At 35.0% G+C, this 18274-nt stretch overlaps 2 protein-coding genes across 4 annotated transcripts in view; one reads left to right on the top strand and one right to left on the bottom strand.

Annotated features, from left to right (window-relative positions):
- Nucleotides 1–18274, bottom strand: part of LOC145693526 (protein takeout-like) — a 212333-nt gene that overhangs the window by 150758 nt on the left and 43301 nt on the right. The window lies entirely within an intron of this gene.
- LOC145693525 (protein takeout-like) overlaps nucleotides 1–18274 on the top strand; it is a 43952-nt gene that overhangs the window by 17872 nt on the left and 7806 nt on the right. For all 3 annotated transcript variants that reach the window (XM_081769592.1, XM_081769594.1, XM_081769595.1), the window contains 4 exons: nucleotides 3238–3330; nucleotides 5622–5772; nucleotides 7855–7988; nucleotides 15240–15389. In XM_081769592.1, the coding sequence (XP_081625718.1) occupies nucleotides 3238–3330; nucleotides 5622–5772; nucleotides 7855–7988; nucleotides 15240–15389 (528 nt within the window). The remainder of the gene's footprint in view (nucleotides 1–3237; nucleotides 3331–5621; nucleotides 5773–7854; nucleotides 7989–15239; nucleotides 15390–18274) is intronic.

Genomic DNA, 18274 nt, shown 5'->3' with positions numbered 1-18274 from the left:
ACTATGTTTGACAGTTCGTCAGTATTATTTTCCGGGATTCTAAGGGTTAAACTATCGAGACCTCTAATTTTCAAATAAACAAACCTGCAGCATATTTCATATACAAAAAGAAAACATGTCTACGTATATAAGTTACGTATTCCCGGTGTAGAAACTAGCGTAAATTAGTTTATTGAAAGTGTGAAAACTTTCTTTCTCAATTAAATATATTTGCATATATTCTTAATTATTTATTATTACTTTGAAATGTTTAGTGATTTGGCTGAAAAGAAAACTATCGTAGCGTCTACGATGCACTAGTCTCACGAGTCAGTTTATTACTAAACTGCAATATAATTAAGATTATTGTTTTCCGGAATGACGTTCCTGTGTGTTCCGGTTTAACTAATCCACCGAATATGTACACAAACACTTATGTTGTTATAGTCACTTCACTGTCAAGTTAATCTACTTTCATAATATTACTTTATGTACATATTTTTGTACATATATAAAGATTTTTATCTTGCCTTGTACATAGAAGCTCTACACTTTTTGGCTAGTATTGATGTAGACAGGTTTTTGTGCCATTTTTAAAATATTTTTTTATATCTGTGATTGACATTCATTTCTTGTAAATTCGCCCTTCTTGTTACACTGTTGTTATATGTAGAGGTTGTGTGTATGTAAATATGTGTATTGACATTTTTTTCAGGGCTATAAATATCCTAACTTAATATTTCATTTGAAATTTTGATAAATTTACATTATGTATTATTATTATTATTATTATTATTAATATTTCGAAATTACGTATATTACAACTTAACGTAAAGTATAATATTATATACCTAAAATGAATATACGTATGTAAAAATAATTAAAGCTATTGGTTTTTAACTACATATTTTTCTTACTTGTAGTATACTATCCTTGGTAGAAAATTATTTGATTATTAAATTGTTTATTAATGGTTTGGGTGGTTTTGGTTCCTTCCATTCGTTACCAGGCATTTTGTATAAAGGATTAGTTGGGATTTAAGAATTACACTTTTCAGATGAGTTGTTGAAATTATATTTTGCAATTTTTACTTATGGTACGGTATTTATTCATTTTGTTGAAAGTTGGTAAGTAAACTTGTGTTTTTCTAACAAGAGTAAAATACTTTAAATCTTTAATTATGGCATTACATACAAATTTAATCAATATTTAATGGATAATTAATGTTTACAAAATAATGGAATTATCAATAAACATTCCACAATACATGGATAGGCTTCATTACAAGTTTTAAGATAAGATTGTCGCTAGTATTGCATTTTTTTATGAACAAACATAATTATAAATAATTACTCTAATGGGTTAACAGCTTACATGTGATCGTTGTTGGTATATTCGTCCGTCAAATACAAGGTGACCAGAACTTTTACTTTCAAAAACGGGACGCTTACGAATCAGCGACGGGGGAGGGTGTTCCACATTGTATTTTGGGACTTAGCCGTGTTTTCAATTTACAAAATACACAAGTAAGAATGATAAGACAGCGTTTCTAACTTAAGTACTACCCAACAATACTTTTAACTACTTGAACAATCAGAAATCGAACTCAATTCCCACCTGAACCACAGAACACTCAATTCTCATTTGAATATTCAGAAATTCTAGGCACGGCTTAACCTTCACAATGAGTGCTGGTACGGAAGAGTGTGGAATTTGCACTGACCATTTATATTTTGAATAATAATTACGGGACACCTGGGTCACTTTTGCTTAAAAACGGGGCATTTAGGCGTCCCGTTTGAGAATCAGAAAAAAACGGGACAATGGTTGAAAATAAGGGACTGTCCCGGCTAAAACGGGACATCTGGTCACCTTACAGGACAGAAGGTTGACCGTGATATATCCTACCGCTTTTCAAAGCGCAGTTACCCCACCAAACTCGTTAAGCTCTATCGGACAATCAGCGTTATAACCTATTGCCCGACCATCGGGATTTTCCAGTGCAACAAACTACGTTGCAGCATAGGAATTCTTTCGCATTCATCACTGCAGGTTTTTCATGGGCAAGTGAGGTTATGTTGTAGATGCCGTTTTGACAAACCAAATGAGAACAAATGTACTGTGTTTGCGTCAGGAGTTTTCATATAAACATCATAAAACGGAATAACACGGATTTCCGTTTCCTGCTTCATGTCATGGCAAAACCGGAAAGTATGGGTGGACGCTTTGTCCACGTGAATCCGAACAAGATTCTTGTTGGCTCCCTGCAAACGAGTAATGTCTTTCTGATAGAGTCAGAATGCATTCCTGGAAGTAGGCAGCATTCACCATCATGTTTTTCGTTCAACTTACGTACTTCTAATTTCCCTTCCAAACTGTAACCAGCGATTTGGTGCGGGAAACTTTCTCTGCACTGTTGGTAACGCTCATTATGTCGCTTGTCGCAGGTTTCACAGAACATGTTTTGACTATTAATATTATGCGTGAGGTAAATGTAGCCTTTAATCAATGTGTCAACTTTTTTTTTTTGGCCTCACCAAATGCTTTTTGGGAGTTTGTCAGACGTTCAGAAAAAAAAAGTTTTGCAGAATTCGCCTGAACATGGCTCTTATGTATTCGCCGCAAGCGAAAATGGCGACAAATGACGTGACTCATAGTGGACTGTGTCATATTTTATCCTTGATCCACGCCAAGTTGGACTCGTGGATTCCCTTGGCCAGCCAGTTGACGAGCTCTACAAATCATCTCAGGCGACACTTTCCCTGCTTCTTTCGTTGGTGACTGTATCTGCGTAAGCTTCGGTCGTGTTTGCCTGGCCACGAGATCTTTAGCTGTGACCATCCTGATAATTTAACACGTTCTCTTAATTGTTTCATTATTCACTATACAAAAAAAAAAAAAAAAAAAAAAAAAAAAATAGGACTGACACGATGCTCCAGGACCTTGATGCTGAGACACCACACTGGTAATGACGCTGCGCCGGTTTCGTGATTCAGATATACCTACATACATAATAACATTGCCAAAGCGGTATGGATCAACCTTCTATGCGATTTCTTTCTTTGAGATTTTTTACTGGGACACAAAATTGATTGTGTTCACTGAAATTGATTTGTACTTGAATGATATTCGAGAAAACTTACTTTATTGATAGACCTTTATGTGTTAATTTAAAGCTAATATTTCCCCCCCATTTACCTGGTAATATCTACACAATACATGTAACAAAACTATATTTCTTTTTAATTTACTTTCCAGCCGATTACTTCAAATTATGTCATAGAAGTGACCCTAACGTAAATGAATGTATTAGAGACTCAGTGACATCTCTGAGGCCGTATTTAATAAAAGGTAGGACAAACGTTACGAATATTTTTGCTTTCTTAATTGAAACTAACATGCAGTTGTAATTAAACATTTTATTAAAGGCTCTATTTAAAAACTTGCTGAAACGATACCTTATAAATACTTTTACTAAATTAACAGTGTCCAGGGTAATCTTACATTCATATATTACATACATTCATGTCCGGTTATATATAAACACTGGTGTAAAGCACAGGATGGTCCAGAAGTGAGCGTAACCCCCCTTTAGTTTCAACAGTGTAATGTTAGTTATGGTAGAGTGTCTGTACACAGTTACCTTGAAGTGTTAAGAGTCTTAAGAGTCATAAACATCGGTATGATCATCATCTATGTCGTAACACAGCTGAATTCTGCGCCAAGTTCTCAATTCTACGCATTAAGGGTACGCTCACTTTCGGACCACCCTATAGATTGTACAAAACAGTATCAGAAAATTATGAATTAATTTTTGTAGTTTTAAGTGCAATAAAATTAGATGAAATTTTCCTGTGGAGGAGAGTGGTTAGGGAGGCCAAGGCCCTTCAAGGGCTGTAGCGCCGACCAGTAAGTAAGTAAATACTATCAACATAACTGCAAGCTATCCAATACATTATTATTTTGAAAATTTTTACCTGAAGCTTCTCTGCTTTTATGTTATTTTCTGAACTCTGTTTTATATCCCATAAACTAATTATTGATATTAGTAATAAAACTTAATCTATGGATATAACCAAGATAATTATAAGTTGTGCATATAATAAAACTCGTATGTATTTTGATTTGGCATTTAATTGTTAACCTAATGCTATATGAGACTAGCATCCATCATGAATTGACGCTAAAGATCTGGTCTTTTTTTTTTTTTTTTTTTTTTTTTAAAAAAAAGCCTATCAGTCACTCGTCCACAAGAATGCAAAATATAGTATTAAATGTGACGTAGGCCTTCCTTATAGGACACGACTTCAAGAATAGGACACGACTGGTAGGAAATACTGGTGCAAAACGGGGGAGCAAGATTTCATAGTCTAAATAAAATATTTAACGATATTTAACTTGAATATATCGTTTCTCATACTAAGACCATAATTATTTCGTTAGATTTTAGTTTAGCGTCCCTTTCAGCATCGAAGCTGTAAGAGATGTGGCGCCACATTTTAGTGTTGAGTCCTTATCACATGAGCTCCCACCAGGAATCGAATCCGGATCTTCCGCGTCGAAGACGTGTATACTTCGTAAGCTTGAGCCTGCTCCCATACATCTGTTAGCGACCAGCACAACTACGTACGTCCTACCTAGCGACGTGGGCAACATGTCGCGTCGCCCTGCTCCGACAGGCTTATTAGGAGTTTTCTGGACCTAGTGATCGTCACGTCTTTATTCACGTTATTCTCTAGCTTGCCTCACGATGCCATAAATTTAGAAGCACTGGCTGGGAATCGAACCCATAACTACACGCAAGTGACTCTAATCCTCTATCCAGAGCACTATGTATCCTCTTGTTGAAAGCCTCTAGTCGTCCATTCGTAGCAGAAATAGAGATTTTTCTAAACCCTCACTGACACTTAACTTAACTTCCTCACGAGCTCCTTCGTAGTTAAGCGGTTAGTGTACGCACTTTTGGCTTGGGATACCCGGGTTCGGTTCCCAGCAGGAGCTCAAATGGTTCGGATTCCACTTTAATCAGTAGGTCCCGTCTCATATAGCCTCACTATTGAAAGAGACGTTAAACTCAAAATCAACTCAAGTCAACTCCTTCAGACTTACACTCACTCGCCCTCACCCTCAAATATTATAGATGCTCTCACCCTCACTCAACTCCCTCACATTCAATTTTCTTCTCCTTCAGATACTCTCACCCTCACACCCCTTCTTCCTTAAATATTATAGGTGCCCTCACCCACACTCAATCACAGTGACCCTTACTCGTCCTCAACTTTAATTATTATTCATGTCCTCGCCCTCACCCAGCTTCCTCAAACTTGTGCTCACTCGCCTCATCCTCAAATATTAATCATGTCCTCACTCTCACTGACGCTCACACTGAAACAAGTTCCTCACACTCACCCTCATATCCCGAAACGAGGGTGAGATAAGATGATGACTGCCCTCATGACAGCAAAATGAGTGAAGGTGTTCATCTCTGATGTGTAGTGTATTTCAAGACTCCTTAATTATTTAATTTTTTCACTTATGTCTAAAGCAATAAAAATATTGTTACGCTTAGTTAAGATTCTATAATATTCTACTTTCGTGTGCCAACAATATAAAAATTTTCTTTTTTAAAAATTATGTCCTAGGTATTCCAAAGCTGAACATTATTCCAATTGATCCAATGTTTATACCTAAAATGGAAATGACGGAGGGTAATGAAGGAGGGTTCAATTTCAGATGTACTTTATCCAATTTAACCCTTTATGGACTTGGCACATTCCGGATTCAGGAAGTCAAGTAAGCACTTATACTTTTTTGTATTTAAATCTTAAATATAACGATTTTTTTTTTACTATTTCCATTGCTAGGTGAAAATAATTGAGTTATCAATGAAACTTGAATTAGGGGAGAGTTGCTGGCTTCTAGATTGGATCGCTTAATATTTTGAAAAGAGACGAGTACATTGCGTGCAGAAGAGTAAAGGAAGGTCCCTCGTGATATGCATGCTGTAGAAGTAAGACGAGTGAATCTGTAGTTAATAATAATTTTTGTTGTGACACTGGAAGTCATTTTGCATCAGTAACAGTCAAGTGTCAACATTTTAATGTATATTAACATCAACTGTATTTGTTTAGCTACAACATAGTGTGTGTGCTTAAATATTTCAATGTGACGTTAAGTTTAAAAACATGTCTTTCAGTCTCAAGGTACCACTTGCATAGACTGAACCTTTGCGTGTTTCTTGGATTGGATCGATCTATTAAAGCGAATCATTTTCATAATAATTTTTTGAACGTTGTCTAAATATCATGAAATAAACAATAATATCCTAATTGGCCAAAAAAAAAAAAAAAATAATAAAAAACATACTGAAAACTTGGCTTTTACCAATTATTTTCAGCTCCGGGATAACTTAAGGAGGATCATGTAGAAAATGTACTGAAAATGAATTACAAAATTGCTACTTTAGCTTGAGTTGGCCTTGATATCAATGCATCATGCATTTCATTTAATTTTGAAAATTATCCATCATAAGAAACGCGTGGTCCAACTTAAGAAACTACTTTCTTTAAATGTACCGATATTATTGGTTGTATTTTCTGCAAAGTTACTGCGTAACTTTTTGGTTAAGATAAATATGTATCATAAATGCTAATATAATGCACTTCTTATTTCAGTCATTATATTCGTACTTTCGTGTTTCATTTCTGGTGTATACCGGTCCAGGTTAGGCAACTCTCTTCTGTCAGTAACAATACAAAAGAAGTTACAGTGATTTTTGCTTTACATATTTGTTGAATTTCTTGATTTATCTAGATTTAAATTGTCTAAGATAAGAGTTGCCCAAATGAAAGTAAGATTTATAATTTACTTCTGTAATGGTTTATTATCTGATACATTTGAACATAAAGAAAACAAAAGAGAAACACTGATTAAATTTAATCTACAAGGTAGTCGCATTACCGGTTTAAGCAAAAGTCATACCACGGCATTACACTGTTAAAAATACTTTCTTAAATCTGGGAAACTGTTTCTTAACTGTGCACCGAGAAGATCTTTTCTTAGAAATAAGAGTTTAAAATTCTCATTCATGATAAATGCAGAAAAGTAAAGGAAGTTGTATAAAACGGAACGTGACACCACACTGTTGCTTTTTAAATGTATGAGAAATTGCTTAATCTCAATTCTAGGAAAGTATTGTCTCGGTGCACAGATAAGAAACGATTTCTCAAATTTAAGAAATATTTTTTTATAGTGCGGATTGTAAATATTCTGAATGGAGAATCCTCGATTCGTTATGCAATCATTGTATAATGGAGACCTCAGTATTGTGGCGAAAAAGCGTATCTTGAGATTTTTCTTGTTCATGGCCGGAGGACGTGGTTACTGTAGGGTGAATAGTTGAGTCTGTATGGTGTATAGTGAATGCCCTCTTAACAGGGACATTAACGCACTGAAATTATTATACAATCTGCACACCGTATTGTGCGATATTCACATTTTACGTATAACTATAAATTACGGATCTACTGAAACGCTTGCAGACAAAACTGGAATTGCTTGCTGGCCATGTTTGATCGAATCTATTGCTTGAATCTAACCTGCTTTACCATGTTTCCTCAGCCCATACAATGTCATCGGCATCTTAAATTTGTTTGAGCTTTTATTTGTTTGAGGTTCGGTGCAAGCGGTCCCGGGATCGATTCCCGGCTAAGTTTCTCAAATTTAAGAAATTATTTTTAACAGTGTGGAAATATAAATTATGCGTTAAATATTAAATATAAAGCATTTATGTTATTACCTGTGAACCTTAACATATCTTTATAAAGATAATTTCTTTAAAACTCTGACGACGTTTAATACTATTTACATTTTCAGGACGGATTTTGATAACTTATACTTGGAAATGGACATGAGAACCCCGTTTATGAGGTTTGTTGGTTCATATGATATGGGCGGAAAGATTCTCTTGTTACCAATTTCTGGCAATGGAGAATCTGAATTGAACTTCAGTAAGTATGTCTTAATTTTTCATTATTAAGTCCTTATAGTTATTAAATCATGACTACAAGATTCTTTGCCTAAAAAATTGATTTTTTTTATTTGTTACGGTCCAGCCCCACATTTTCTTTTTTTGTCTTGATGTAAGATAATGCGATTCTCGATTCGTTATGCAATCATTGTATAATGGACCTCAGTATTGTGACTTCTTCGTTCCCTACTTTTTAAAAATATACCTGTATATTTTTACATGCTTCAATACAATTTAATCGCAAGCACTGTCTGACTATTTCATGATATACAAGAAATTATATGTAATAAAATCTTATATTGATGTAAACTTAAACTACCTTCCACCATTCGTTTCGATATGAATTTGTGAGCATGCCTTTCTGTTCCTAGATAGCCTTCGGGAAAATTATCCGATTTTAATACGTATCTTCAGTGTTTATTACTGAATTAACAGCAGTTAAGCATGCCCTTTTTAGCATGTTATCTCTGTTCAGTGTTTATTACTGAATTAACAGCAGTTAAGCATGCCCTTTTTAGCATGTTATCTCTGTTCAGTGTTTATTACTGAATTAACAGCAGTTAAGCATGCCCTTTTTAGCATGTTATCTCTGTTCAGTGTTTATTACTGAATTAACAGCAGTTAAGCATGTCCTTTTTTTAGCATGTTATCTCTGTTCAGTATTTATTACTGAATTAACAGCAGTTAAGCATGTCCTTTTTAGTATGTTATCTCTGTTCAGTGTTTATTACTGAATTAACAGCAGTTAAGCATGTCCTTTTTTTAGCATGTTATCTCTGTTCAGTATTTATTACTGAATTAACAGCAGTTAAGCATGTCCTTTTTAGTATGTTATCTCTGTTCAGTGTTTATTACTGAATTAACAGCAGTTAAGCATGCCCTTTTTAGCATGTTATCTCTGTTCAGTGTTTATTACTGAATTAACAGCAGTTAAGCATGTCCTTTTTTTAGCATGTTATCTCTGTTCAGTATTTATTACTGAATTAACAGCAGTTAAGCATGTCCTTTTTAGTATGTTATCTCTGTTCAGTGTTTATTACTGAATTAACAGCAGTTAAGCATGCCCTTTTTAGCATGTTATCTCTGTTCAGTGTTTATTACTGAATTAACAGCAGTTAAGCATGTCCTTTTCTTAGCATGTTATCTCTGTTCAGTATTTATTACTGAATTAACAGCAGTTAAGCATGTCCTTTTTAGTATGTTATCTCTGTTCAGTGTTTATTACTGAATTAACAGCAGTTAAGCATGCCCTTTTTAGCATGTTATCTCTGTTCAGTGTTTATTACTGAATTTACAGCAGTTAAGCATGCTCTTTTTAGCATGTTATTTCTGTTCAGTGTTTATTACTGAATTAACAGCAGTTAAGCATGCTCTTTTTAGCATGTTATTTCTGTTCAGTGTTTATTACTGAATTAACAGCAGTTAAGCATACCCTTTTTAGCATGTTATCCCTGTTCAGTATTTATTGCTGAATTAACAGCTTTTTGCTTTCGTTACGCTGATTGCTTGTTTACAGCGAGTTCCAAAATAGAGTTGTGTCAGCAGATTGGATATCAGATCATCTCAGCATATATAGGGAAACGAGAAAGCTAATATAGCAGTAAGGCATGATGTTGCATAGTAGCATTCCGTGCTGTGTTCCTATCATTGTAGCTTTTTCACAAACGTGTGTGCGCTGTCACTGGCAAGCAGATTGAAACCAAGTGAATGAAATAAAGATACTTTGTGTTAAAATGTTCAAACTTGCAACCTCAATGCACTCGTGTAAGCTAAAAGATTTATGCATACACGAGACCTATTAGTCGATTGTGAGAGTCGAAGTCCAAGTGAGGCTACTGAGCACAATATTTAAATAGCAAGAGCCTCATTGTGGATTGAGAGCGTGTATTTGAGCTGCAGTGAGTTTTCTTAAAATTAGTGAACTGGAGTTCTGTTGAAGATAGTGAGTCTGATCTCAAATAAACTCCATTAACAAAACGGTCATCTCTGCGTAGTAGTCGCGAGAGAAGGTGTGGTGTCACGTTGATGCCATCAAGTATCTGAATTTTTTATTACGTTTTTCAAGTTGTCTTGCGTTTTGTTGCAGTAGAGCACATTTTTGGTTCACCAATTCGGATATTTTTTGATGTACTGCAACATACATCCGCTTCAAATGTTTATAATAAAGATCGACATTGACGATACGACCATTAGGAACGAACTCGAAGTGAATTACTCCATCATAGTTCCACCATACACAGAGCATGACTGTGTTCGAATCGGCCATATTTGACGACCGGTTCTGGAATCTGACCTTTGCTCAGTCATGTTTTTTTCATATTCAGATTTTAAAAAGAAAGCACCCAATCTTCCCCGCATGTGACAAATGATTTCAGGAAAAGCATATCATGTGGGCTTTGCAGCAGTTGTCGGCACACACGCACTCTCCTCTAGGACTGAGCTGGAGTCAGCTCATGTGGCACAATGCGACAGCTTCTGATGGCCTTCCTGAGGTGGTGAAGGTGACGCACTAAAGCTGACTGGAACATGCCGAGTTAATTTGACAATCGTCGTATGCTGGTGAATGGATTTTCCTCAATAGCATATCATACGACCTCAGAATCTGTTGCTCGGGAGCGCGGGGCTGTCAGATCTTGGCACATCTTCGACATTTTAGCAAACTGCACGAAACTTCTGAAATCAACGAGTTGCTCTGCTATGGCTGACAGGATCTTATCCTTTTGCGTGAGAAATGTTTTGGATTGCTATACTCATACAATAACAGCTCATATATATCAGACGTTGTTGGACACTCATCATCACTGCCACTAAAAACTTAGTGAATACACGGACGAAGTGGCGGCATCAGTGTTAAATAGTCCACTAGCCATTCTAGTTCTTGGTTCAGTTTGGCCTTCGATCACGGTGTATACACGTGCCTACCGTTTGGTTTGTGGAAATATTCCAAGACTTATGACTCACCTCACTCCTTGTAATTTATCTCGTAATTTGTATAATTTTACTTTGAGCTTTTGTTTTTTTGTAACTGAAATGTATTTTATAAACTGTTCATTGGATAAGATTCTCTTCACATTTTAACATACGTTTATTATTTTAGCCTTTCTTCCTAGTTTTTAGCTTTAGTAGTACTTGCACTGTCATGAAAACAAAAAAAACACTTTCGCTGACGTTCTTATTAACGCCTTTCCCTAGCCAATCAATTAATCAAAGCTTATTCTAAGCTTACAAAAAAGAATACTTTTTAAAGATTGAAACGCTAAAGTATCCTAATCCAGGATAGGAGAATAAAAGGGCATACACGTAATGCAATAGCCGAAGACAGGGGTGGCTCTAGGATATTTTATACCGTAGGCGAAAAACGTCTGCTCCCTCACAATCTCCTTCTCCCCCAAACCCAAACCAAAGTGAAGCCTTGTCACCCCTGACATTTTCACCACATCATCACATTATTACTATTTATTTAGGCACTAAATAAAATAAAACTTACTCTCAATACGTCTCTCTATGGTATTGATAAGTAATCTATAAGCCAATAATTTTTAAAACATTTGGCATTTGGAACATTTGGCAAAACATTTTTATTATGGCATTTGGAATGAAAGTTTACTAATATAACTACAGGGCAACAGTAAATAAAAGTTTTATTGTAATGTAAACCATGTCGATGTCCATTGTAAATATAAAACAGAAGATGGTTGTAATTCTTTGTAAAAAGATTCCATAGAAAACGTAATTAGTGACTACAATATATCCAAAAATTAACTTTGCCTGTCTAAGGAAACCAAAAGTTAAGAGGTATACTAACACAGTTTTGTGTTTTGAACAATTTGTACGTTAATACTTAGTCTAAACCAGTAATAGAAAGTTTATACTTACATACAGTGGCGTATTTACGATTTTGTTTCGGAGGGGGCTTTGCTAACTTTCGGGGGGGGGGGGGGCTTTGCCTGAAAATGTGAAAATTCTGCAAGATATTTCATATAGTTTACTATAGTAAGTAAGATTTCGGAGAGGGCTTAAGCCCGGAAGCCCCTCCCCCCTAAATACACCACTGCTTACATATAATTTTTGATTGGAGTAGCTTTATCTACATTCAACAAATATCATAGAAAAATCAGTTCTGTTTGCACCAGTGTAAAAAACAACATAAAGTACGTGATGTTGGGATAGTACATTTTAATATTTCCATAAGTCTCTCATTCACTGTTTGAGACAAATTGAGCAACAGCATTTATAATCTTAACACTACTTTCCTTGCTTTCATACTTGCAAACTCTTTTACTAGAACTGTAGGTCTATTTGTCTTGCTAACTCACTTTCAATAGAAATTGTGGTTAGACCTACTAGTCTTTCCTGGCACATTATGGAACCAAGATATGTTTTAATAAATTTTAATTTGAAAAAGAAAATCGTGCTGCACTAGACATGGACACTGGCAATGTGAGCAAAACACGAATAGCTACATATAGTTAGGAAATTCATTTTCAAATGAATTAGCTTAGAACCTGACGGTAAATTAGCCTTGTGGTAAATTAGCTTAGAACCTGACGGGTTGATACTGAGTTTAAGATGATGACAAATTCCTCTGAGCTCAGAACAAGTCCTAAAGCGTCAATATCACATTCCTTCACACCTTCTTCTTTATTTTCAGCTATTAAGGCCTTTTCTACGTTTTCACACAACACTTTCATCTCTGCTGCGTTTTTGTTTTTCAGATAATGAATTTTGTACAAAAATCCGAAGATAATACATACGTCATTTCACTGGGAAAATCTTTCTTCGACTGCATTCATAGGCGACTCTAAAACAGCAAATTAAAATGGATCTTCACATTTTCCGCTTGGTCAGCTACAATTGCAGATTCATCTATTAATTCATAGTCACACATTGTCTTCTTATTTCGAATGGGACCTTCTCTTTCTCAAAAAATGGTTCTATTCCAACTTCTTCTGCTACTTCACAAGCGTCAACCAGAGTTCTCTCGAATTCCATAGCACTGATTAAATACTGTTCTGTTCTTTTGAGGCGACTAACTGCTCTTTGGAGAAACAAATCCTTTTCTTGTAATATGTTACTTCCAAAATTGACTTCAAACAAAATGTTGTGCCATGTGACAAAAGCAACTATAACCTTGAAGTCTAAGAGGTTTTTAAGTACCCCAAGTGCTTCTGCCTTTGTTATAATACCACTAGAGCCTGTAAGAGAGGTATACTCAGATATTTCTTCCAAACTATCATATATACTTGACAAAACTCAGCTGCGTCATTGACAACGAGGTTTGGAATAGGCTTGCAACATGGATCATAGAATGCACGAGGATTAACATCCAAAATCCTTTTCAGAACACTACTTTTTTTTTCTTTCATATTGCTGCCATTGTCGTAACCTTGTCATTGAATATTTTCAACAGGTAATGACATACCTTTTAACTTTTCAAGAATTACCTCAGTACTTTCATAGATGCTCCAGTACTTTCTCCAAAAAGTGTTCTTTCACCAGAACTTGATTAAATTCAGATGTGTGACTAACGTCTAGGGTGCAGTCGGAATCGAAACTCCAAGGGATAATTCTGAAGTAGGGATAATTCTTGAAGTAGACCTTAAAGCTTCAGACCTTAAGTTTCCATTGACTACCTTATGTATAAAATTTAGGTCAGTGACATTTCTGCTAGCATCCGGAGTCTGGATACTCAGATAATGCAGGATATCTTCTTTAGTCATAGAATGAACAGTGGGAACACGGGAACGTATTATGATCAGATAAATGTTCCCCGCTCCATATAAGTGAGCAATAATCGATCTTGGATGATCCCACTTCTCATTAACTTCCTCTTCGTAAATGTGTAGGGCGCTGGTGCATGTACGTTTTGGCTGATGTTGATAAACCTCACGTGAAAAAAAAAAAGGGATGGCCTGCCATTCCGCTCCCAATTGTTGCTGCCCTAGGCCGACCGAAGAAATTCAACTACAACTTTCGTTACAGCTATTTGATTGTGCTGCAATTGTGGCCTTTAAGCTCCACAGTAATGCATACTGCTTAGGGTTTGGAATGCCGAATACCGAATATGTATTCAGCATCTCAAGGATCGTTTCCATCTGCACTCTTATTCTTCTATTGAGACCGGAAGCAATAGATCTATTACGTCTGGTTTCAATATTATACCTGTATAGGCTGGAAGTCTATCATAGTTACACAATGCGAAATGTAACTCTGTTTCATATATCATAGTTACACAATATGAAATGTAGCTCAGCTTCATATATCACATTTATACAATGTGAAATGTAGCTCAGTTTCATATATCATATTTACACAATGTGAAATGTAGCTCAATTTCATATATCGTTGTTACACAATGTGAAATGTAGTTCAGTTTCATATATCATATTTACACAATGTGAAATGTAGTTTAGTTTCATATATCATATTTACACAATGTGAAATGTAGTTCAGCTTCATATATCATATTTACACAATGTGAAATGTAGCTCAATTTCATATATCGTTGTTACACAATGTGAAATGTAGTTCAGTTTCATATATCATATTTACACAATGTGAAATGTAGTTCAGTTTCATATATCATATTTACACAATGTGAAATGTAGTTCAGCTTCATATATCATATTTACACAATGTGAAATGTAGCTCAATTTCATATATCGTTGTTACACAATGTGAAATGTAGTTCAGTTTCATATATCATATTTACACAATGTGAAATGTAGTTCAGTTTCATATATCATATTTACACAATTTGAAATGTAGTTCAGCTTCATATATCATATTTACACAATGTGAAATGTAGTTCAGCTTCATATATCATATTTACACAATGTGAAATGTAGTTCAGTTTCATATATCATATTTACACAATGTGAAATGTAGCTCAGTTTGATATATCATAATTACAAAATGTGAAATGTAGCTCAGTTTCATATATAATAATTACACAATGTGAAATGTAGCTCAGTTTTATATATCATAGTTACAAAATGTGAACTGTAGTGTAATTTCATATATCGTAGTTACATAATGTGAAATGTAACTGAACTTTATACACAGCTTCATATGGAGCTGAGCTACAATGAAGATTATTGAACTCTTCACAATAACCAAACTCATTTTAATTTTTTCATTGTTAAATTATAAGGTCTACTATTAGTTCATTGCAACCATCTGGCAACAAAGTTTAATATTAAGATGTATTTAATTTTGTGTTTTCTTTTAGCTGACGTAAGAACAGTGGCTCATATGCACGGACGATTGGTGAAGCACGAAGGCGAGGAATATTTAGAAGTGAAAGAGTTGAAATGGGACATATCCGTCAAAGGATCCAGGTCACATTTTACCAATTTGTTTAACGGCAATAAGAGATTAGGTAAGTAACAAAATGGTTAAGAAAGCATTATCAATTTTTTTATGCATAAAATAATACGGCTGCCACCTTTTGGTGGGCCTATAACACGATATTTCTTGAGCACGTGCAGATCGCCGTATTTTCATAGACCCGAATTTATACATGGAACAATTTATTAAGAATAGTAGTAATAAATGTATTTATTCATCATTTGAAAATTGCATTGAAAATTTAAACGAAAATAACACTAAACAGAAAAGTCGTACCGTCAGGCAGTTAGATGTTAGCTGAACAGATGTTTTGAACCATCGAACCTTTACAAACAAAAGAGGTCATTAGCCTTGTTTTCATTGCTGCCAACACCTAAATTTTTAATCGATAAAACCATACTGATATCTCGATCGTCATAGGTACGCTTCTTGGGTCGAAATTTACAAATGTCACTATTACTTTTTGTTCCATATTTCGTTAATTATTTTAGATAATTTGGCATCTCACCAAATAATACATCCCTCTTAGGCATAATTCGGCACGTTAAAAAGTTTCTTTAAAATTCAGGGTGTCCTGTCGATTTGGGACAGATGGTAACCCTAGTAAAAAAAAAAAAAAAAAAAACTCAAAATTTTCTGTCAGTTTTCCGATTGGTGCCAACACCCTTCTTCTCGAAGAAGAATTTAAAAAAAAAAAGAAAAGAAAAAGAAAGGTGTTTTCTCTTGTAGCCAGCTGGCTGTGGCCGGCAGATGACGTGAATAAGAATAAGTCAAACATAGAACCTGAAACAGGACTGATGGTTTACGAACTTATGCAAACGCTAATGAAACGGAAAGAAAAATATGTCAAGCATTTCTTAGAGATGTGGTAAGTGAATGAACAGTACAGTAGTAGTTTTAAAAAAGTACAATGTGTAGTATACATCACGTGAATGTTTGATTCATATGACGTGATATTTCCTCAATTAATATTGAAACAGGAAGGATATTTCCCTATTTTAGTAGAGAGATTAGCGTAGAGATGGAATCCGCTTCATGCAGAGTCGTTTTTAATTATGATTAGCGTCATATTAAAGGGCTGACTACTGCAGGAAAAATATGTTAGTCGAACTCTTTAGTATGGTACTAATCACACTTCAGGACGACTCTACACAAGGCCCAATATATTTTTGGGACGCTTAACTGATTTCAGAAAACCTCTTCTCGTTATCTATTCCCTTTATTACTCTATAGCAATGAACATTAAAACCGGAAATGATTTATTTCTGTCATTTCCTGCTTCAATAAGGGGTTAATGGAGAATTTGGCACATATTCTTATAACGCTAAGTCGATTCCAGAACCAAAATCGCTTCTAAGCTATCTTTTATCGTTTTTGCTCTAACTGAATATTGAAACCGGAAGCTTAGTGGATTTCTACCACACCTTAAATTTTAGCAGAGAGGTCAGTGTGGATATTTAATACGTTCTTGGGGGCACTTAATCGATTGCAGAAATCCGCTTCTGCCTGTCTGTTACCGTTTTTCTCCATTGTGGTCAACGTTAAAACCATGAATGGTTGATTTATACGTACAATTTCTGGATTGAATATCGTCTTCGTCAATGAACTCCATTCTTATCCTTTTTACCGCTCTACTTCCTGGTGAAATTTGATGATTATTTATCAGTTAGTTCTTGAAATTCTTTTGTCTTCCGCCTGAATATTCACACGTACAAACAGGGTTAATAAAAAAGTAAAATTTGGTAAACTAAACTTCGTAAAAACTAAGAACGGTGATGAACCCTTCCAGGATATACCATGTACGAAATTACCCACAAGTCACAAGGCAAAGAGGCCGTGATGGATACGGATATCCGGGAAACACCCACGCGGGGGGTCCACCGGGTTCGGAACCTTTCCCCAAACCTTCATAACTCAACATATATTTTGTTTACTTTCATAATGAACCTATACTTACTTAGCAAACTTAACATACTTGATATAGACTGAAGATTTAATCTTATTCATCATCTGTACTATTTATTTTCGGTTAAAAGCAATCTAATTTTATTACTTTCCGTTTGTTTTTTTTCGGCTCGAGAATAATACTCGTTCGATTCTGCATAAGTAGGCCTATAGTGCGTTGTATTACTGCACACCTCCCAACTAAAAATTCTGGGTGCGTACCTGACAAATCCTGATAATGGGCAGATATATATGATACTGAATGATAAATTCACTTACAGTATAGAATGGCTTCTATACACTAATCAATAGGATAATCTACATATATATATATAAATGTAAGTGACTATGTTTGTTACTTAATAACTCTTGAACCACCCAACGAATCTCTATCAAATTTTCAACATAGATAAGGTTTAGGCCTGGGATGGGTTTTATCATTTCACTTTGACGGTGCCACTTAGGGGAAGGGAGGTATATATATATATATATATATATATATATATATATATATATATATATATATATATATATATATATATATAATGATCGAAAATGGCCAATATTAGTGTCGAATCCATAGTTTTCGGGTTCGCTGAGAAGATCAGTAACACTTCCGATGTCGTTTAAATTCAAATTCAGTCCTCATTAGTACTCCTAAGGGGGAATGGTGACATGTAAAAATAATTGAAACTGACCTTATTAGTGTCGGATTTATATTTTTTAGGGTCTCTAAGTTGATTGGTGACAGATTTGGTGTCTTTTGTGTCGAGCCGGTTTTCCCACGCCAAAGTTCCTGGGTAGAATATGCACTATTATGATGATTGAAAATTTAAGCAATAGCAGTTTTCATTCATTGCTTGTTGGGGAGTACAAGCGTTTTGTTTTTCATTTCTATTTCTTCAGAGTTATTGCTTTTACAAGGAGCCATTTTACTAGCAATAGGTTCAATTGTTAACAGCGACTATTGGA

The sequence above is a fragment of the Thermobia domestica genome, chromosome 8, assembly GCF_964235325.1.
Source record: "Thermobia domestica chromosome 8, izTheDome1.hap1.1, whole genome shotgun sequence".
Classification (NCBI taxonomy): Eukaryota; Metazoa; Arthropoda; class Insecta; order Zygentoma; family Lepismatidae; genus Thermobia; species Thermobia domestica.
The sequence above is the reverse complement of the archived record's forward strand: the minus strand, read 5'-3'. Positions and strand labels throughout refer to the sequence as shown.